The 24,159-nt window shown below is 39.9% G+C and overlaps 1 protein-coding gene across 1 annotated transcript in view; it reads right to left on the bottom strand.

Annotated features, from left to right (window-relative positions):
• The window catches only part of tusc3 (tumor suppressor candidate 3), a 58,693-nt gene that overhangs the window by 25,428 nt on the left and 9,106 nt on the right, over positions 1 to 24,159 (bottom strand). The window contains exons 2-4 of the mRNA XM_035637344.2: positions 8,743 to 8,912; positions 3,150 to 3,267; positions 1,668 to 1,808 (exon numbers count right to left, since the gene is read on the bottom strand). Coding sequence (XP_035493237.1) covers positions 1,668 to 1,808; positions 3,150 to 3,267; positions 8,743 to 8,912 — 429 coding nt within the window. The remainder of the gene's footprint in view (positions 1 to 1,667; positions 1,809 to 3,149; positions 3,268 to 8,742; positions 8,913 to 24,159) is intronic.

Here is a 24,159-nt window from a genome sequence, read left to right on the forward strand (position 1 = left end):
GCCCTTGAAGCAACCCTGAGTGAGCATACTTCTTTGACAGATATTAATAGTGATGGTTAACATATTACTTCATTTAAAAAAAACACAGTGGTGTCACAAAGTAGTCCGGCTGCTTTATGTTTCCATACATCTTGTTCTAGACTTTTTAAATAATGAATCAAAAACAGCACTATCTACTTTTTCTGTTTTCATTGGAGCTGAAGAAAACAGATGTTGGTCCCTATTTTCAAAAAATGGGGATCAGAGGGTGTGCTCCAAATAATCTGGGTATAACACTCCTCAACTCTCCCCAGGAAAGTTTTATTCCAGGGTGCTGGATTCAGGAGGAACGCAGCCTTGAAACAGTGGACCATCTCTTTACCCTCGTGGGAGTTTGACCATACAGTCAACATGTGTTTTGAAGATTTGGAGAAGCCATATCACCATGTCTCCCGAGGGACTTCTGAGGCCGTACAGGGTACGGGGGCAGTCGCTGCAGACCATCTGGTCCTTGAATGACCAAAGTGAGAGCTGTGTCCATATCCTTGGCCCAAAGTCAAAACATGTTTCCAGTGGGTGTTGGAATCTGCCAAGATTGCCACTTGTTCCCAGAACAGAAAGAGCTAATGGCTGATGAGTTTGCACATGACCATCTATACTTATTGTTATTCTTTCACACCACAGCGGAACTAAATCTTAACACAGGCTGCTATTACCGACTTTCATTCGAGTTCCCACATTAAACAAATTTATTCAACTCCCTATTTTTCCCGTCACATATTTGTCCTTTATTTTTTTCCCCCCTTTTTGTTCCCTTTTTTATTAATGTGGTAAAGTACCTTAAAGCTGAGCACTTAGAGTAAGTGCTCCCCTATCCTATACTGAAAGACTGAAAGTCTTTTGAATCCAGATCCATCAACAGGAGGTCAGCGGGATGCATGGACAAGTTATTGTCAATACTTGACTGACAGGTTGTTCGGCAAAGCAAAGCTATAGTCGGACGGTCAAAGGTTTTATCTCAGGAGCCAAAAACTTAAGTGCCTTTAAGCAAGGGCATCTAACACCCATATGCATGTGTGACAACCTGCTCCCTGAAGCTTAAAAGGCTTTGACACGGTCAACATGCGTCCGCTCTTACAAAGATAAAGGGTTGTTTCACACCTGAACTGTTTGCTGCAGTTATAAAAAAAACACTCCGGTCCATTTGCTCATTTTGGTCAGTGTCTTGAAAGAGCACTCGCAGGAGTAGAAGGGTCTGTAAAAGTTACACTGAATGACCTTCGGTGTTTGGATCAAAAAGCTCATGAAAGGAGGGTGTGTGAGATTATGTTAGTTACGTCATCTACTGTACAGCTGCGTTATGCTATGCATCAGATTCACAGACTCTATGCATGAGATTCACAGACGCGTGTTGTAATGCACTCGATATTGACAGTTACTCAATATTAAAGGCTTGGACCATAACCCCAAATAATTGATAAGAAGATTATTTGTAAATACAGAAAGAAGAAAGAAATAAACATATTTACTGATGGTAGAGAACAGACACTTTGCAATGTGTGTGTGTGTGTGTGTGTGTGTGTGGCAGGGTGCGTCCAGCTGTTTCGGGGTTGACGATGGATGCCGATGGGCAGTGGCATCATGGAAATGTGCGCATGTATGAGTGTGAGAATCTGCGTACATAGTACCTGGACATCTGTGCGATCAGCAATCCACTTGGCCAGCTGCTCTGAAGCAAAGCCAATCCTTTGCAGGTCAAACGTATCAGCCCTCTTTGGCTTTCCCTTGGCCGGGAAATGCATGAAGGTTGGAGCACTGTTCATGTTCAACTAGAAAGAAAAAAGGTGAAAGTGAGGGAGGGGATGTCAAGTTAAAGTCTGACTTGTCAAAGTTATTTACTGTAGGTAACATATCACACATTGATAATGATAAACCCTAGATCAAAATATCTTCATCATCATATTGATGACACGGGCTAGTATCACGTGTCAACCCTTTTGACTGCTTCGCATTAGAACCCGACCAATATATTGGTTGACATAAAGGTTTGATGGCAACAACTTATGAATCATTGAAAGATTAAAATATATCGAAATATATATCGGCTGATGGATCTGCATCAGAAATCTTGTCCACTCCACAAGCTGTCATCTTTGAATTTTACAGACAGACGGACGGACAGACAGACACACACACACACACACACACACACACACCTAAATAAAAGGATTAACAGAAAATCTCTAAATCTGTACCCATCTTTCATGTCCTGCTTTCTCTCGCCTTCAATGTTTCACACCTATTTAACGAGCAATAAAGTCAACTGGTTTACACTCTCTAGTTTTCCCCAAAACACCTGGAAAAATGGAGAGGAGGGGAATAGCAGAGAATTGGGCAAAAAAAATGTAGAAAGAATATGACAAAAATGAGTGGAGAGATGAGTTGCTATGTGGGTTATTTCTCTAGACACCCATTTAGTGATGAATGAGAAAAATGGATTAGAGGCATAAAAAAGGCATAAAAATCTGAGGATGTGTAAACATATGTGCATATGTAGCCATAAACATATATACAAAAAGATGCATTGAACATACAAATATACATGCAAACAAACATGAAAAGAATAAAGGGATGTGAATGTAATTAACTTTTATTTAATCTTGAATAGCCTTTTTTTTCCAAAGACAAGAGCAGTTGTGCGGATAGAGTCAAAACAGCCTTGAGGAAAAGTATGAAAGAAGTCACATGAAAGTCACTGAGCAAGAATGAACAATTTAAGCAATAGAGAATGGGAAAGCAAACAGAGCAGAATTGAAAGTTAAAAAAAAAAGAAGAGATAAAGTTTATTAAATATTTAAAACTGGATAACTTTAACTGAGCACAAACATAAACTGAAGAACAACAAAGGACAACAGGGAAACCATTTAAACTGGTTCACACTCCAACATAGTAGATGTTGCTATTGAGTGTAATCTATTTGTCAAAAAGGAGACAAAACCCTCAATTAACAGTGTTAAAATTGAATTTGACTGACACGTTATTATTTTGTTTTCTATACAGATATTGGAATAATATCTGATCAATAATTATTTTAGCCAAAATAATCCTAATCAAAATCTGATTGTGTGACATCCCTAGTTTGGCTGTCAATACACTAAAGAAACAGTTACCTGTTGGAAAACATCAGCTCCTTCATCGTAGTCCACCACTGTGAAGAACAGCTTGTTGGAAAATGCAGATGAGTAGCGCCACGAGTTTGCCAGGACCTGGTACTCCTCGTTCGCCTGCCTGTAAGACAGCAATGAAGCAGAAAGATGGAATAAGGAACAAGGAGCAAGGGAAAAGACAAGATTTCACAGAAAACTACACCCCCTTTATCTGGATTACCCATTCTCTGTGTCACTACTGTGTCAATTATTAGGAATCTTTTCAAGGTTATCTCTTCTGTGGCAAATGCAGCATTGAACCAGATACCACTAAAGTCAGGAGTCACTCAAGTTCCCAAAACAAAATGAAACACATGACCCTAAACTAAAGTAGTGTGTTTTCTTAGGCTTTTCAAGTCCTAGACAACGTCATGACTTGAACCGGTTTCTTTCACCTGGTAAACATCTTTGGACCTGGAAACGAATTCTTAAGAATTGTGGAAGATTTGCTCAAAAAAAATGGTGGGCACACCGTGTCAACAAATTTCAATTTGGAGTAGGTACTTTTTTATAACTTACATTGTAGTATAAATTATATTAAAATAATAAGAAATGTAATCCATAATTCCTTATTCACATACTTTCATATCATTCATATTCATATCAGTTTGTATTTTCTTTTGCAAATCAAGAGGCAGGTGATCCAAGCATAGCTATCAGAATAGAAGCCATACTTTGGCAGCCAGAATAGAGTGTGGAGAGATGTCTTGTTTACATTGCTGTCAAGTGTGTTTTGACAAGGACGCAGGCGTACAGTAGTTTGTCTGCGCCGTTCTTTTCCATTTACTCAAATGCTCTTCATCCTACAGAAGGTGTGATTTTGACTCTGACGAGCCATGGTACAGGCACTGCAAAAAAGTTGAAGTGGATGCATTTATTCATGAATAGACAAATGGGAGGAGGAAAAAGGAGGGCAATGTCTCCAGAAACTACACACGAGTGACCTTAAAAAACAGCTGCAGACAGAGTAAAAGGAGAGGATGTAAGCATAGGAACAAAGTAAAAGAGACAACTCAGAAGAGTTAGAAAAATGGGAGGAGAAGGGGGAAAGATGAAGGGAGTGAGAAAAGGAAACTCGTCATTAGATCCTTGGCGGCGTCTCTCTCCATCCTATATGGTCTTCATTTCATGAGAAGGTATATTTTCATTTCTCTCTTCCTTTCTCCTCTTTTTAGAACCTAATTTTTCATCTTATTTCTATTTCCCTCAAACTAATTCAAATGTTGATGTTATTTGAATCAGCCATGGTCAGACCCGTATATATTACTCTAACCTTCTGCATGACAAAATAAGCACAGTAAAATGCCAAGAAGCAGTCTCTCTCTTCTTGTGATTCTATCCCTCTCTTGTTGACTTTGACTTTTTATACCTTTCTCCTTCACATTGTGTCTTATGTCAACTGGCTCTTTTGTTGGCTTTAATTAGTGGTGAATCGTCTGTCAGGATCTGTTATGGGCCGTGAAGTTACATTGTTATCTTCAAAGCTAATGTTAGGATATTCCCTTTGAAGTGTCTAAAGTTGAAAAAAGAAAAGGCAGATGATGTTGAAACTCGGGCCAGCAGAATGTCAAGGATTACAGTGGTGCTCATCTCAGTCTGAGAACACCACTCTGCTGGTATTGTCTCGGTGTCACAGAGATATGGCTTATACTGCGCTGACAGACCATGTCGTTCATTCATTTGTTTATTTTGCTTCCAGAAAATCATTGAAATGATAAAAGAATAGTTTACTGTCAGGGATTGGTAACTTTTATTGCTGTAACGATAAAATAAACTACTTTAGTTTGAAATTGGATATGTTACTCATCATGCGGCAATTCATTTTATGTGCATTGATGCGGCAGTGAAGATTCTTGTGCACATCACTGAAAGCTTCTACTTAAAGCTACACTATGCATGTTCTGTAAATCAAGCTTGGTCAAGCATGTTACTTGCTATCAAACTATTCGGCTCCTCCAATCCCTCACTCTCCCTGCAACCACATCCTTGCCATGTTCGCTTTCGCAGCTAATGCAGGACACGGGGGCTTGGTGGCCTGTGAGTCAGCCATAACACACAAGTGCTTTCACACATTGATTGACACCCATGAGCTCAACCATGGCCTGATTGGTTAAAAGTGAGAGGCTTGCGCAGAAACCTTTTTTGGTGTATGATTGTTTGACCCTGACGAAGATCAGTGTGTACCCAATACTTGTTAATAAAGTCAATACATGCTTTTCAGTTTGCACAAGAAAAAGGGAAAAACTAATTTATACCACTCAAATTCAATTAATTTTCAAATCGATTCATAAATTATTAGCCATTTATGTTTTTTATATGAACAAAGGCAAAAGGCCACTTCTGTCAAAACTACACTGAAATCTGCAAATGAAACCTAGTAACCATAGTAAGGAACTATGCAGAGAAGTTTTTATTCCACTGAAGGAAAACACAGTTTTCTACGTTTTATCCAGCTTAAAATGTTACCTTTTCTTTCTTTATGGTTCAGCTGCCGCTGTCGCTGAACTGTTCAATCAATCAATCACATTTTATTTGTAAAGCCCTTTTGTACAAATCGTTGACAATTTGTCTCAAAGTGCTTAACAATCTACACTAGGTGCGACATCCTCAGTCCTTAACCCTCGACTCGAGTATGGAAAAGCTACGAAAAAAAAAAAAAACCTTTTATAACTTTGTATAGAACGACAAGAGAAGGATCCCTCTCACAAAACAGACAGAGTTGCAATAGATGTTGCTTTGTATGCCATTTTTCCAGCCGCTTGATAACTTACATGTGATGATACATTGTGTAAAATTCTCTCACCACAGCATCAACACGTTTGAAAATGAATATAATGTGAAGACAGTTATCTTTCCGTCCACTTATATTAATCACTTAGTTCACATAATACTGAAAATTTCTGGTACAAAAGCAATTTTTATTATGTGGAATGGACCTTGTACAAAGCTTGAGTGATGTGGGAGTGAGGACCCCATTGATATGCCGTCTTTTTTACTGCCTGATGGCCCTCTTAACGCAGACTCTCAGGTCACCATCTAACATCCGTCTCTTACTCTCTCTCTGTCTCTCGCTGTCTTTCACTAATGATGTGATGCTGTTACTAGTGTTAATAAGGTAAATAGAAAGAGGGAGGACAAACAGACAGGAATAAGGTGAAAGACGGCGGGCCGAAGTTAAACAAATGCATCTGGCGATTAAATAGAAATAAGACGGCTGGTGTCTTGATAAGGAGAGAAATTGCTTTTGAGATGAACAGATAAACGTATGTGTGTGTGTGTGTGTGTGTGTGTGTGTGTGTGTGTGTGTGTGTGTGTATTCATGTGTCAAGGGTCATCCCACAGCAAATGGTTAGAAAATCTGTAAGTTTGATAAAATAAGTAAAATTGTAAACCTCCTTGGACAACCTGCTTTATTGGCAGTTGTGAACTTAATTATGGCCCTGCCAATAAAGCAAACAAGAAGAGACTGCATTTGTCTGTAAACTGTCTATTTTGCATGTCTTCATCAAAAGTACTTTTAATGAAGAGAAATGGAGAAAGACGCACACATTCACACAAGGAGAGGTAGTTAATGGGTTCTGACATGACTGATGAATACAATCTCTAATCAAGTGACTGAAGTAGAGGCGCTGATAAGAGAAACAGACCACGTCAGGATGGAGAAGCTCAACACTGAACCCGTCAAGTATCTGGACTTCCACTAGGACAACAGGACACGGGTCAACTATCTGTATTATGCTACACATGCAAAATGTTATAAGTCATTTCGCAAGTCTAATCTAACAGAGAGAGAGAGAGAGAGAGAGAGAGAGAGAGAGAGAGAGAGAGAGACAGAGAGAGAGACAGAGATAGAGAGATATTTTTGATTTTTAAAACACAATGTTTATTAAGATTTACAAGAGAACATCACGTCCTCTACAAATGAAAAGAGAAAAAAAAAACACAACAACAAAATAACAGAAAACCAGAAATAAATCAGGTCATAAACACAGAGTGAAAGATGAGCTCTCCCTCCGTCACTGAACACACAGCCGTGGTGAAACACCACCGATTCAAAAACTCTTGCATGTCGTTCATCAGAGAGTAGAACCTGAAGTCCACTCTCACTCTGGCTCTCACCAGAGACACGTACATGCGTGTCAGCTCGTGTCCGGACACATTTCCTATCTTGTCTTTCCTGCTTTTATAAATCGACAACTTGGCCTGACCAACCACAAAATTCAGCAACTGCCACTTTGCAGCATCTTGTTTTCTGGCAGCACCAAAAATAAAAGCAGTCTCCAGAGAGAGAGAGAGAGAGAGAGAGAGAGAGAGAGAGAGAGATTTGTGGGGGAGATCTGTTACTCTTAAACATCAGGCCACCTTTGGCTTCAACTCTGTCATCATCAATGAAAGAGTGTGATCATCAGTACAAATGAAAAACACTCAAAGGAGGCATGAAAGATAAAAAGCAAATCTAATGCTACCAGATAGAAAAGTAGCACTGACTTCAATCCACATGACTAAAACAATAAAGGGCTCTCTATGTAACAGTACATGCTGCATGCAAACCAAACAATAGCTCTGTCTCGTTTCATAAGTCGATGATGTAGAGTGTAATGTGCATGTCATGACAATTATTAAATTTCTGTTATTCTGTTTAATTCTGCTCATCATACTGCATTTTCAATAGTCTCTCATTTCCAGTTGCGTTCATGATTCTAGGAAATGAAACAGTGTAGTAAATGGACTCATCTGGAAACAGAGACATTATTGATCCTAGAAAAAAAACTGTATAACCAACACTGGTTCTGCTTCACAGTAGCTTTCAGGATCATGGACAGCTCCATAGTCGCCTCTATTGTGAACATCAGTGTTACCAGTGATGTGTGCACAGCTTTCCATGGTGCTGAAACACTGGGATTGACAGAGTTCAAATGGTTTGATTTAGATGGGAATACATTGAAATTCTGAACTAAACATTAAAATCAAATCAGGGTAGTGCTTGACCTTGCCGTGTTGGACTTGATTTAGCTGCATATATGATGCAAGTCTGGTTTTGTTAATAAAAAAAAATCCAATTTCAAGCTCCGCTATTGGGGTTTTGGAAAATCTCCTGAATGTATTAAATGCTTTGAGTACTCAAGTGGGTAAGTAGGTCTTGTTGGTCTTTTGATTCATTCCCCTTCGGTTGTATGGCTGGCTGGAGTCTCTTTGATCTAAATGTCAATGTGACCCACAGGTTCCTGTTATATAAAGCTGTTTTCTGTGCCCTAAGTCTATATGTGTGTGTGGAAGAAGGGTATGTGAAATATCAGATGGGTTTGAGGCCATTTATGATTGCATATGCATATGCGTGTGTGTGTGTGTGTGTGTGTGTGTGTGTGTGTGTGTGTGTGTGTGTGTGTGTGTGTGTGTGTGTGTGTGTTTGCAGGAGGACAATAGAGTCATCTCAGGCAATAGAGAGGCAACAGGACTTGCTGCTATGGTAGGAGCTATGCAAGGTTGTGTCCTACAAAATGGTGTGTGTGTGTGTGTGTGTGTGTGTGTGTGTGTGTGTGTGTTTGTAAATATATACCTGCAGACAGAACACTGCCTCTGAGGCTGCAGGGCAGTGAACATGACGATGACAGAGTAGTTCCTGGGTGGGGCCTTGACAAAGCGACGGAACTTGTCACCGTTCATCCTCACGACCGAACGCCGAGAGGACCACTCCATCATCTGGTCAACCTTCTCTGACAACAGATTCTTGACACACAGGCAAGGGAAAGAGCAGAGAGGACAACGCTTTTCTGTTAAGATTTTCAGATTCAATGGTAGGGAACCATTCAAAATGGTTGAAGGCATTATAATTTGTCAGAATTACTTTTGTCGTGAGGGAAGAGCACTCATAGTCAAGAGAGATGTAAGACACATTACAAAGACATTTTGGTAAAATGACCCATTTGTACATTCCCCAGACATCACCCAGATTCCCCACAGAATATATCAAATCCTACACTTTCCATGCCTGAAAAAGGCAGTCACTTTAATTATTTTAAGTTTCAACTATTCCATGACCAGGAGGAGCTTTGCTGTACAGTATGTACTAGTCGCTTTAAAGTCGGAGGCTGATACACAGCAAGGAGTTGCCTTACTAAATCTAATCTTTAATAGGTTTGACTCCTGGCCTGTATTGACTGATGTTATGCAAAGAATCCCCAATACAAACAAAGCTTACCATTATTTAGAGAAAAAGAGCCCTGACCTGGCAGTCTGTGTGTGTGTGTAAAGAAAAGACACAGTTCTTGGTTGCGTCTGTGTGCACACTGTAGTCTGCTGTTGATTAAATACCATCCAGCTTAGCTAAAAGGTCACAACAGAGTCAGCACCAGAACCCAACGCAAAAAGGTAAAACAACACAACATGCATGTGTACACAAACGCACAGCAGCTAGTGTCTCTGCAAGGTTTGTAAAGCTGAAATTTGTGTGGCTGTGTTCGCATGCACATACAGTAAGTGTCCTTGTACATAGTTCCTACCAGCTTTGAAAAACTAGATCTCTGAACTGATGAGTGATGAAATATTAAAACTGCCTATGAAACACTCCCAAACTCTGCTGATCTAACTGGGGAACATGTGATTTGTTATTGTTTTTTTAAACTCATGCTTTGGACTGATAGAATAATTCTACTCATAGTCGCAGGGGGAGAGGGGGTTGTGGCTGAGAGAGGAGCTTGTAGCCGACTTTCTATGGAGAGGAGAGACAAGCATGTCCCACCCTACATCTGGTTTAAAAATATATCCGTATATCTTGATATACTTATAATATGGATATACCACCCAGCCCTGGTTATGACACAACTGAGGGCTGTGCTCTACCTCACATTGGATGAATGGAAGCTGGTGTAGTACGCTGGGTTCAGCGATCATGTACAACAACAAATATTAATTATGGAGATGACAGTAATTAATTAATCAGTTTAAATGCCATGTAAGTTGTTCTGTAAGTTTTAAAATTAATTTTAGGAATTCTTCTATTGACTGAAAAAAAAAATGCAACTTTGAACTAAAACTGCTAATTTAAACTAATGTTGAGCTTGCTCTATTTTGCCGGACGCAGGACTAACAAATCTGTGCCCATTTTATTGTTTATATCGATATGTATTATTAAAAGGTCTTGCCAACAAAGCCAGCTAAGTGTGCTGACTTTTTCTACGAGGGTACAACATTTTTCATGCTGCCAACCAGCATATGCATGTAAGTCTCCCTCGTGCAGTGGGGCACTCGATGCAGAGCTGCAGGGCAGCAGAGACCTTCTGTGGGCTGTTTAATGGTTTAACTCACATTTTCTTTTCAATCTGCAATCAATTGACATGAGTTTTAAAGGGTAGCACGTGTTGGTATGAGTATGCCAGGCTCTTATGTACAGTAACTTTCCATCTCTCCCCCACTCCATCCATCTTTCTACCCAGTAGTTCACTAGTATAGTTAAGAGTTGCTAAATAATTTAGCACTGCTCCTCACTCCTACTGCTAAATGGAATTTATTTAATGAATCTCTCTCATGCGCACCAAAAACATACATCGAGGTTTGACTGCAGACAGAGAGCAGGGCTGAAGACTATATCTCTACAGTAAACTGCCCGGAGACTAGATCAACATAGAGGAAAACAAAAAGGTAAAAAAAAAAGTGGGATGACAGACATCGTCTCACACATGTCAATCCTATATTGCTTTTTCACTCCCACACCAATAGGCCATGTACAGTATGATGAGGAGTCTTCACTGTGAAACACTGCACATTAGAGTACAACACACTGCCACAAACACACACAAATGGGACTGCAGTCTTGAGGAGGTACGGTACATGGTGTTTCTCACACACACACACACACACACACACACACACACACACACACACACACACACACACACACACACACACACACACACACACACACACACACACACACACACACACACACACACACACACACACACACACACACACACACACACACACACACACACACACACACACAGTGTCCCAGCGTCTCTGCTAAAACGTAGAATTTTTTTTCTTTTACTTGTTTCTTGTTCATCATGTCCTGATCAACTTTTGTTGGCCCCAAACCCTCTGAGATTAGTCTTTTATCTACCAATTTCTAGTGCAGTCCTATACAAAATTTGAGTTACTTAAATGTTAATGAAATATCTTGCAAGTGAATACTGAGGGTCAAGGTTAAAAAATATAAAGTATGTTAACATTTTTTAAATGATACATATGAATCAAAGCTAACTTTGGAATCGGTGACATGATGCAAACCACCAAGTCTCACTCTGTAACATTTGTTGGAACTCCAAAGCATTCATGGTAAAAGAGTGGTAAAACAGGGAGACGGCTCTTCTCTCACTAACTGTCACTAGTACCAACAGTGGTGTGCAGAGAGCCCGCAAACTGTCAACAGACAAGTAACCATGAAAAAAGTGTTGGCATTACCAGCGCATTAACACAGCAAACAGAAGCAAGAGAAGGAAACAGGGAAACAGTGCTAAAATCTGACCTTATAAAAACAGAGAGAATTAGACATATAATACCTGCCACTAACAACGAGGGACTCAAATAATGGGCCTGGTTCACTCTTCAGCTGAGGTACGCATGCCCGAGGCTTCACAGCAATATCTATCACAAAACTGTATTAAGACAAAATGGTGCCTGTAATCTGCAAAGCAGTTGAAAACACTCCTTTGGGGCAATTCCTGCACAGAGCTATTTGAATATCTTACGTTAGACATTTAAGTGACTCCCACACATCACATGTGTTATGACTCTCTACTTGATCTGACCCACATACACAAACATGGACAATACAAAAGCTCTCCAAACAGCTCAGGAACATTTAAGCATTTATTTTATACCCCACTGAGCACAGAGGGCACTAAAATGAATCACATATCCATCGTGCATATGTGCGTTTTGTCTGTGTGTAAGCGAGAGTGTGAATAAGATGCACAAATGGTCAGATATCCTGCTGTATCCATGTGAATTTCTGTTACTCACTCTAAGAAAGACTCTATTTTTCTTTTTCTCTTTTCCAATTATCTTCTTTTCAGCAGTTCCTTGTCATTTCCAGTTCTTCTTGCGATACAAAGTCACTCCGGAGCTGAGAACCGCATCTCGTGTGGCTAAATATAAAATAGATGTTGAAGAACAGGGTAAAATAAATATACTAAAATCTACTTATTAAGAAATGATAAATAACTAGCGGAGTCTCCATGCAAACACCAAAAGGAGATATGAATAGACCAAAGAATTGGAAGAGAAAAAGCACTTAAGAGGGGAGGAAAAGCAAAAAAAGAGAGAAATTGACATAAAAAAAGAGACAGGAAAAGGATGACACATGGAGTGTGAGGCAGACCTGACTAATGCACTGATGACCACACAGACAGAGGTTATGGGGGACATCAGAGAAGACGGCAAGTTTGTCAGCCAAACAGTTAGTCAAGCATACTGAAGAGTCACTAAGACAAAAGGTCAGTCGCTCAGGCAGTTGGGTAACCAGATAGTCAGTTGATTATTTATTTAGTGAGGGAATCAGTGAATTAGTGAATCAGCAAGTTGACATCAGTCATTCAAACATTCAATCATTGTTTTCAGGAGGCAGTCAGATGGTTAGTTAAGTAGTCAGCTAAGTTATTTCATCAGAGGCTACATCCCTACTACTAATAAAACCTTTTCATTTTAAAACTACTTTTTAAAAACTAAGACAATCTCCTTCCAGATGAGCGTTTAAGCTCCATATCAGTTTTAATCTCCATCCAGACTGACACACCTGACCATTTACATATATTCATGGTGCGCATGCCGGTGTAAACAGGAAGCACATTGTCTCTTCTGAAGTTGGTTACTTAGTTACAAAAAAAAACTAGGAGGGAAAAACTACAATGATGAAAAGAACGACAAAGGCTTTCTTTTCTTGTACCAATGACGTGGTGAGACTAGTACTTAGAGCCTTGTAAGTCATTAAGAGCAGCAAGGTCACAATAAAACAGTGAAAGAAGAATGTTTGTTGGACAGAAGATGGACAAGAAGACCCCTCTATATCATGGATATGTTTTGCTGACACCGAGTTGATGCGATTTATTCCCCTAGCAGTAAGGCATCGTGGCTGAGCTGCTCGAAATTCTCTCAAAATTCATGCTGTATCGAGTGGGAGTGCTCGACCTCTCGGTTCAAACTGTGTGGTCTTTTAGAGAAACCACCGCTGCTGTAAATCTGTGCTGTGGCACCATTTAAATTCTGTGCATGAATTCCTTGACTCCGACTGCTTGTATAGAAGAAAACAGCACAAATGAAATTCAAGTGAATGCAGAGCAAACTGTCATTAATTTGCCTCTCGTCGAGAACAAACCAAAAGGGAAAACCACAGAGGGACAGGAAGTGCTGAGGATCTCGTTTTAAACAAACCAAAAGGGAAAACCACAGAGGGACAGGAAGTGCTGAGGATCTCGTTTTAAGACTAGGTAGTTATCAATATGAGTGCATAACACAACCCAATCTGGTGGCACAGTTGAACACTAAAGTGCCTTGTAGTTACTGGGGACCGTCTTAGATTTCCCCAGCCACCCAAGGGTTTGATCTGTGCACCCTCATCATGAAAAGCTAGTATTTGTTCAGCCCACAATCCCTTGCTCTGAGCGGTCTAAACAGAGGTCTTTTGTAAGTGAATGGGTTTCAGCTTGGGCCATCAGGCGCCTATACAGTTTCCTCCAATTCACCCATTCAAAGGGGATTACTGAAAATTGGCTTCATATAACAATGAACATGGACTCATCCACTTCACACACACACACACACACACACACACACACACACACACACACACACACACACACACACACACACACACACACACACACACACACACACACACACACACACACACACACACACACACACACACACACACACACACACACACACACACACACACACACACTGCCCTTTGTAAAAACCAACAAAAACTTGCGGCAAGTCTATTTCTGATTATCATGGTGTCCTTACAATGACTTGCGGGCTTTTTGTGTTGAGTTAGACCAAAAATAATTAAACACAGAGACAGACACACACACAAACGTACAAAGGAAGCTCGGGAGGTTAGAACAAATGAGGCGGAATGAGAAAAGGCGATATTACTCAGAAATTGTATGTTTTTTTATTTTATCTCGATGATTTTTTTTGTTACAAGGTACAGAAGGGAAGGATGGAATAACAAATGTGCAAGGAGAAGGTGACCGAGAGGTTGAAGAAACTAATAAAGGACCTGAGGATTTGATTAAGCAGGAAGCAAATACAAGAGATGAAACGCTAAGGGAGCAAAACGTGAAATCCTTTGAGTAAGGGACAAAGCGAACAGTTAATACAGTGAGATATAAAAAAAAACATATGCCATCACACATTTTAATAGCCTGTCTGTGTGAGACAGTTTGTCTTTCAGTATCATTGTTTCCATCTCTCACCTCTATTGAATCAAATCGACATGCTTTTGCTCATTGTGCCAGTTCCACATTTGTCAGCCCATAATCTGACGGAGGGGGGAGGCAGGATTTGTCAGCTTATCTGCCTAATAACAATTATTTCAAATATATGCAATTTTTTTGTCCACGCCTGTCTGTCAACCTCCAGTGATTTTATTTATATTTCATATCTTTCCCTGATTAGTGCCAGTCGTTTTGTCTCTCTCCATGATGCTTATAGAACACCTAAAGATTTTTTTGTTTTTGTTTTTTTCTTTGCTTAGAGATTACAGCTTCTCGCTAAACCTCCCAGGCATATGGTGTGACATTTTAAATCTTCTGTCATTTCCTTCCCCTGGGGAGCCTGTCTAAGTCCTTTGTGAATTCTTTTTTGGTTTAGGGTGTGTGCAAGTTTCAACGACTTTTTTCAGATGGCACCAGTAAGAGAAGGATATTTAAAACTAACTTTGAAGTTAATTTAAAATGTGAATATGACAAAAATATAAAAAGTAAAAGGCATCAATGTGGAATACTGGGTTGAAATCTAAAACACTAACACTAACAATAAGCCTGAGTTTAGATAGCATCTTTCGTTGAGATTGAATACTTATTTTACAACATCACTCAATTTTAGGGATTGGTCCCTTTTTTCACAAAAGTTCAGATCACCAATTCAGATTTTACTTATTTTATCTGTACAGCTTCAGTAGGATATTGGCTCCATCAAACATACAGCAGAATATTTCAACATTGCATTGTATGTTGCCAGATGGCTACGTCGTTTGCACCATAAACAAAATAGTGAATGTGATTTATTCTAGTTACAATTTATGTGAGCAGAATGCTGAGGCTAATAGTTTAGTCACTCAGCTTGACCTCTACTCACCCCTTCTTCCCCCTTTATTTGTCTTTCCCTGTGTTTGCAGATATCATTTCTCTTGGGAAAGCACAGAGAACCGATTGGGTTTATGGGGCATGAGCGCAGTTTGATTTTGTTATAAAGGCATCCCAATAAAAACTGGGGATGGACACAGGGTAAGATGCCAATTCTACGGTAAAAAAAAAATAGTGAGTCAATCCAAGCACATATGGTCACTATACGGTTCTCTGCAATAAAGCAAGAAATAACAGAGGATGAAAATGGGAGAAAAACAGGGGTTGGGGGGAATAAATCATTCGGTAAGTTAAAACTAAGCAAGAGAGAGAACGCTAGAAAAAGAGAAGCCAAAATAGAAAGGAACAAAGAACGAAAAAAGACAAACTAGTTCAGACACAAATTAAAATGGCACACTATTGTGATACAGCACACAAGTTTCAGGTTGGGGAAGTAAACCTAACAATATTTTATGCCAGTAATACAAAATTCAACATCACAGGGACTGCAAATTGGTATAACAGATCATGCCAAAAGTGAGTTATGATTTGCTAAATTCAAAGTTTGTATTAGCGTTCAACAGTTTAGGATTTAGTAAATGGACAGATTGATATCCCTGAAGTTTAACTGACTTGGTGTTACACTGTACGATTAAGTCTTCCCTTCATTTTTTTGAGCGGAGTATGATGACTCAGACTCAGGTAATGGGGACTCGACTCAGACTCTTCTTTGGTAACTCAGACTTGGACCGAAGGACTCTAACACTGGGGACATGAGACTTGACCTCAAGGTTTAATTACTCAATTACAACACTGGGTAAGAGTGACTCTAACTCTAATCCAGGTCTAACCAAACAATCATTCCTTCAGAAAGCACCCAGGGCAGCCAACATTAAACTTTTCTGACCTAACTAAAAGGAAGGGGCTGCAGGTCAAATAGAGGAATTAATGTTGGGTATCTTTAATGAAAGAGACACCTCCGAGAGATGTGTCAGCTTCGGGCAAAGAGCCATTCTCTTGAATTTGAAAGGAAAACAAAGCGAATATGAGGCCCTGTGCATCTCACTGACACATAGCTGGTTCGTCGCAAGGTAGGAGACACGTTACCATCAAGTATTTCCGTGCTGTTTATCCTCACTTCAGCTTGCTCTCCCTCACACTCTAAAGAGGGATAAAGTAACAAGATCAAAACATTATCATCAGTAATCATGCAAATCCCACATGTTTGGGGTCGCACTCTAAACGTGGCTGTGGGTGTGTTTTTTTTTCTTCTTCTGCCTGCATTAAGTGCCTGGCTTCAAATATTTATGCATGTATGTGATCAAATGATTCAGGCAAAAGGAGTCAAAATTTTGTATTCCACTCGCTTAGAAATTTTAGTAACATGGGGAAGCTGTGTGTGGTTGCTTAATTAAGCACTGAAGAGAAAAGCTGAAAATTAGGCGAAGCCTGCTGAACAGAATCCTCCATAAACAATCTTCCAAAAAATTTGAATAAAAAAAAATACTAAAGTCATAGGATATCAGAGACTATGAAAACATTTTGAGATATGAAATGAGGAAGAAAGTAAAAGATCATTTCAAAGCTGTGGTGTTCACACTGAGCCCAGCTCAGTGTGAACACCACAGGACGAAAATGGAAGGGAAGGATGCAACCAGAGAGAAGGAAAAGCAGTCAGTGCCCCCCCCCCCCTTTAGTTTGTCTTCACTGTATTTATAAATCCATCATGTTATAATGTATAGTCTCTCCTGAACATAAGAATAGAAATAGCAGTAGAATTCTACAGTCTTTCCTGCAGCCTCAGCAGCTTTTGCCGTGGTGTGTAAAGGTAGGCCTAAGATATGGACATTTTTTCAGTTTTTTGTTTTTGTTTTTTTGACAGGGGATGCTGCAGAGGAGGAAAACAAAACAAAAACAACAGCTAGAGAAAGCTGTAAGATAAAAAAGGTGTCATGTTTGGGCAATACACAGTCTCTGATCACAGTTGCTATTGTTATGCTATGTCACTGGTATTAAAATGTATAAAGATATTATAAATGAAGGATGTTGCGTTATAAAATCTTGTTTTTGTTACAGAGGCAAAAGTTTAAGTTTCATTAATCATCCTTGCCTAACTGCTGTGGTCCAATCAAACACAACAAAGTTGACACACCCTTGTTTCCAGGTTCAATGGGACGGATTGACCCTAATTCAATTGTGTTGCCTGCAGTGCTTTCGCAACAACAATTGGTATTAAGGAAGGACGTTGAAGAAGACAAAGAGACACAAAGGCGGCAACTGCTGGGCTATATGGAAAGCAAAAGACAGAGAAAATGTGATAGTGTGGAAGTGATGGGGTTTAGATTCAGTAAAGGTCATCAAGTTGTGAGCCTGTCTAACTTCCAGGTTGGCTGCCGTCCTCTTTTCTGCTTCCCCGGTTGTACTGTGTTTCACTTCTGCTTAACCTTTAGATCTAAACCCTACATTTACTCCTTTCTCTCTTTCTCCATCTCTCTCTCTCTCTCTCTCTCTCCTTCTTCTAACTTAATGCGCCTGTCCAGGATGCAGACTCTGCCTATCGGCTTTCGATGATCATGTTTAATGATAAAAGTCAGGGCCAAGCACACGATGGGCAAACATGAATATTAGAAGTAGAAGTGTAATTGGCCTAGTATGCTACTTCATTATCCTTTGGAAGCTAACACTAGTATCAGTGCCTAATAACTGAGCTAAATATGCTCCTAATTAGCCTATTCACATTTGTTATGTGCTTCTGCTTAGGTGAGCATTCAGCCTCACTGGACTTATTACACATGGAAGAATAACGCCTTTTGAGAGCAGCTTTTTCTGACAGGAATATCCAAAAATAACATGTACTCAACTTTTTGTGCAAAAAAAAACATTAACTACCCAAATGGGTTACCTTAGATAGACATTTACCCCAGGTAAATATGCTGCCAGCAGCAATGACCAGAGTGCAGTTTGTAGCATTAGCTATTTATCACACAAAATATGTCACAAGATTAGTTAAATTAAGTGATAAAAACCAACGTAAAAATAAAATTGGCAAGTCCCATAATTATCAATCTTACTTTGTACTTTGTGTCTATGTTTTATATATTGCCTGGCCGTCTCTTTTGTTTCTGTTGTACATCTCTAAGGCTTTTTTTCTTCTGCAAAGTTTCACAATTAAATCAAATTTACGTGCTATGGCTCAGTGACTCACACAGTGAGTGCTACATAGGAAAGACTCATTACTCATATAGATGCCTTAAAATAGAATTTTACCTGAGGTAAACAGGCTGCCAAAACCAATGAGTGGTCAGCCAAAGGTAGATTTTTTTTGTTTTTCATGCGCAATAGCTCGCAAACATGAACAAAAAAAAAAGGATGCCATGAAGACTCCTGCTATGTGAAGGGCGTCTCTGAGGATTTAGTGTTGCTTTTAAAGATTGATATGTTTTTAAATACATGCTGTAAAAATTGAGAGCTGAGAGAACACGTTGTACAGCATGACGTCCTGTGACTAACCACTTTGACACTGACTTTTTAGAGCTTTAAGCTATTAGACCTGAATGGGCTGCTGCACTTAAGACCCTTTTTTCCAGAATGAGTCGGCAATGAGACCACCAGAGAAAAAGCTTCTGTACAGCACCTTTCTTGCCTCAATTTCCTGGAGAGAGAAAAGATATATGCATTAAAGCTTCCCCCCATGTCCAAGTAATGCAGCCCTACAGTAACTTATTCTAGCCCAGCAAGCTACAGCTGTCTTACAGCCAACTGCAAAGTGGTGTCAGTCTCACGGGGTAGAAGCTGAGCTACTTGCACTAATCATGTCGTGCTCTGAGCTCGGCTGGTGAGACTAATTGGCTGGTCAATAATCTGAACAGCTGGAAAGGGGAGTGACCACCAGTTGCTCGGCTGAAACAAGGGGAGCGGCAATCATCACAAATCAAGCTCCTCATTAAAGACATGATCTGTCAGACACAGTTCAAAAAGCCGTCCCTTGCTCTCCTTGTTTATTTTAGTGGAAACAACAGTTAGAATCGGGATGAGCTCGTACTGTGCTCCAGCTGAGCATTTGTCTACTCTGGGAAAATTGTTTTTGTCCAGATTTCAAGCGTCCAACGATTGTATTGTTTCATGCTGTAAGAAGAGACTACTGTTGATCATTTTTTAAATAAAAATCAGGCAGCTGAGAATATGCCTCCTTGAAAAGAAGGAGCCACGGACACTCAAATTAAGGTAAAAACACAGTTCAACTTCATAGTATCATCTGCGATGACTTTAAGTTGACCAAATGAAACAGCTGTGAAATCTGACCGTGACTCAAATGATGGATTGTTACTTCACTTGGATTTTAACTGCTCGATTCGAGATTACTTCATAAATTCCCAAAGCCCAAAGATTGAACCTGATTGCATTCAAAATAACCCTTTGGTTTGATTTACTATACATATTTAAATACAAAATGCTTTACTCCTTTCAAACCGAAATCCCTGATATTCAGTTGTTACAGTTTTTTCCTTTCCTCTAGTGTGTTATATTGTTTTTCTGTGTATGTCAAAAGGTCTGCACAGTTAAAAAAGGACAAAGTCAGTGGTAAAGGGAGCTCCTCTCCCAGGCAGAAGACACTGCTCCTGACGCTCCTGAAACACACACGACAGTGGTCCGGCTGACGCTGCTGTAACATCGTGACATCACATGAAACCAATCAGAACAAAGTGGGCCAGTTGGCCAATCAGAGCAGACTGGGCTTGCTTTTGGGGGGGGGGGGGGGCCTTAAAGAGATGGGAGCTGAAAAGGGTTTCAGTCAGAGGCTGACATGTGGAGCTGCAGGAATGGAGAGTATGAGGAAACTAATGTATTTTCTAAACATTAGAGCATGTGAACCCCTTTAAGTAATAATCCAAATTAAAAATATGAACCTAAATAAGAGATTTATATGTCACTTTTACACTGTGTCAGGGTGGGGGTGTTCATAATCAGTCAATCAATCTTGGACACACATTACAACATGTTTTAATAAGGCTCTGAAAAGCTTTGTTATGGGCAACAACAGGGCATTGCATGTAAAGATAACAGCTGATGTGTGCCCTTGTACCTGTTTATAGCCAAAAAATATGTGAACGTATAGCTGACCAAATATAATGTAACCACCCAGGATCTATAATAATCCTCATGAAAAACAGACATTTGATGATCAAAAAATGTCATGCTCCTCATCACAGCAGTTAAACAAAAGCATAATCATAAACATAAATTAAGTCAAACAAATCACTTACTAGACATATCATGTAAGTGAAGGTAAATAATCAAAAGGCCAAGTGATCTTACAAATACTCTGAAAATGCTTTAGAACCAACTGCCTTGTGTAAATGTGGCACAAGGCAAACTCAAAAAGAGTTAACCGGAAAAGACAACAAAAAGTGGTTGAGAAAAGAGAGGAGTGAAAGTGAAAAACTAAGGAGAGAGAACTAGACCAAGTCTGACACTAAATGGCATTTAGCATTTATCCTGACTGCAGCTTTATGCAAAACTGCTTCAGTTCATCACATTATATTAATGTATTACTCTGTGTACTGCTTGTCTGTGTGTGTGTGTGTGTGTGTGTGTGTGTGTGTGTGTGTGTGTGTGTGTGTGTGTGTGTGTGTGTGTGTGTGTGTGTGTGTGTGCGTGTGTAGTATGTGTTAAATAACTAGTTTTGGGGCCTGTCAGTTAGACAGGCGAGCTTGACTGAATTGTAATTTCTTATGAAGCTCAATGCAACTGGGTGGAGGAGGGAAAGTACTTTTCTAACTTTTTTCTCTCAGGACTTTAACTTTAATGTGAATTGTTTCCACCACAATACACACAAAGCCAAGTGGTTAGAGATGCGAATGCCCTAACTACACCGTGACTCTGTCACCTGCCTTCCTCCCACTGCTGCATCAATACTACTGCTCCTTAGTCTCCCCAGAGTGGCTGTGTTTTGACTGAGCAAGAGAAGCAGGAGAAAGGCGAAAAGGACTATGTGGACAAATAAAAATGAACAGAAAGCTGTGCTGATTGGCCACATTATGTCACATGGCTGTAGGGACTCTTTCATGGGAAACATATTTGAAAAACTATTCCTCATTAGCTGGCAGCATGGCAGATAAGGAGGACTTGATGTCAGTTATTTGACAGTGGGTCGGCCATCTTTGTTTTTTGGAAGCCAAGATATAACCATATTTGGAGGATCGTAGTGTGGGTCTGATTGAGAGCTCTTTCACTGCACAGCCACCTAAACCTGCAAACATACACTGATTGGACAACTAGCTTTTCTCGTGCAGTATCCACGCCCCAATGCATACGGTGCTTTATCTATTTTACTCTAAATGATCCCATAATCTACCAAATGAACATCTTTGCAGTATTGAAGAAGACTTGAAACTAGATATCAAGACCATAAACTCCTCAGGAAAATGTTGTTATACATGTTATAAATCAAGTGAGAAGTAGAGTCATTTTCTCATGGTCTCCTAAAGAAACTGACTTCTTTTTGTAGCCAATGGAGCCTGCTGCTGTGTGAATCGAGAGAACACAGGTTTTAGGAACCTCTGCATTGGTTTCACGTTCACGTGACTACATCCATTATTACGTACAGTTGATGTTCGCATCTGGCTATTCAACAGCACAATTCAAAATTGTTATGAAAGTCACAGTTCAGATTGTGGATCATGATTGTGTGATAAAAAGTTTGTCCTCAGCTCGAAAAAGACTGGACAAAACTCTAGGAAGAAAAAAATCTACTTCTCTGAATCCCCCTCCTCGTGTTCACTTAGCCTCTGTGTTTTAAATAAGGCAGTCTGATGAAAGCATCTCTACCAGTGTGTAGAAACACAAAAGAACACGCACATACACATGCACGCACGCACGCACACAGTATTTAGCCCTGTGCAGAGTGTTAAGACTGTTAATACACACACACACACACACACACACACACACACACACACACACACACACACACACACACACACACACACACACACACACACACACACACACACACACACACACACACACACACACACACACACACACACACACACACACACACACACACAATAAAACTCGCCTACATTCAACATCAGAGTACAAAGACTGTGTCTATGTAAGTGCATATGTGTTAATGTGTGTACTTGCGTGTATGTATGCAAGTGTGTGTGTGTTCGGTCTGTTAACCGTCATGGTGACACAGGTCTGTCTGTGGGGATGGGAGTGTGACGTCTTATCAGCCACAAGCCAGACAGACACACAAACACACATCCTCATCCACACACATACACAAACACACAGTAGGATAACATGCCACCTCATATCAGCTACATGAGGCCCTGTCACAGTTGAGGTGGATGGGAGGGGGTGGGAAAGGAAGAATGAAGTAGAGCAATGAAGGACGAAAGGGGAAAATTGTGGTCGGGATAAAAAAAGAAGATGTAAATTGGATGAGAAGTGAAAGTGAAAAATGATAAAGAGAGAGGGGGAAGGAGAGTACTGTTATGACAACATCTCCATCTATAGATAAGGAGTAATGAAGACAGGCAGGGATGAATGATCAGAGAAGAAGAGGTATGTAAGCCATTAGCTGTTAGGATGTAGTTCTCAGCATTAGTTTGCCTGACGCAACAGTCAGACACAACATGATTTGTGCATGCTTGAGTTCAGCAGTCAAAGAAAGGTCAATCAGGAGGTCAATGAGTGACTGAGAGAATAATGCTGTTAAAAACTTGCAAGGGTTCACTTAAAAGAAAACCAGAACCGGTCGAATGAGGGTTAAAATAATGCGCGTTGACAACCCCATTAAATATGGATCTAATAAAGCTGAATGACTGACTTTTGGCTCATGTACAGTAATTAAAGTAATTAATATAGTAAAGTAATTCAATATAATCTCACATGAAGTCAGATGTATCAGAAAAAAGTTTCTCAATCTGAAATACAGACTTGGTGTTAAGGTCAACCTGTGGAGAAACAAATATATATGTTCAAATTAAATGACTTTTTTTTTTTTATATTAAATTGTCTGTATCAGTGATAATATCGTCTTTAGAATGGATGTTATTGAGTGTGTTTGTTAGAGTTAACGTCTGTGTTCACATGAGTTAGTGATTCAACTGGGAAAGAAAAAACATAACTTTTGCTTCATGCACCACCAGGAAACTTGCTGTGTGGCTCAGGGGAAGAGAACAAAATAATAATCAGAGATCGCCTCATGTTCCTTGCAATTCTTTTGTTTTTTTAAAGTGAGAAAAAGACTCAAAACAGTCAAAAGTTGAGCACAGCCTGATTATTCCGGTGGGTCGTGACTCAAAAAGGTTGATACTGCTCTAAATGACTTAAGCCAGGACTGATGGACAGGCTGGTCAGGTATATATTTGACTGACTGTTTTACTGAAAGGGTAGCAAAGTGAAGGGGTGGCCGAGTGAATGACTGACTGATTATCAACTTAACTCACAAGCAAGTCAGTCAGCGTTTGGCTGAGTGACTGACGGCAAGTTACAAAGCTCAAATGTCAAAATACAGTGAACGACAAGTTATTTTACTTTGTATTAAAGTGACTAAGAAACAGTACATGACTGCCTGAGTAAATGGACGTTGAGAGAAGGACTGCGGACTG

This window comes from Scophthalmus maximus, chromosome 8, assembly GCF_022379125.1.
Source record: "Scophthalmus maximus strain ysfricsl-2021 chromosome 8, ASM2237912v1, whole genome shotgun sequence".
Lineage (NCBI taxonomy): Eukaryota > Metazoa > Chordata > Actinopteri > Pleuronectiformes > Scophthalmidae > Scophthalmus > Scophthalmus maximus.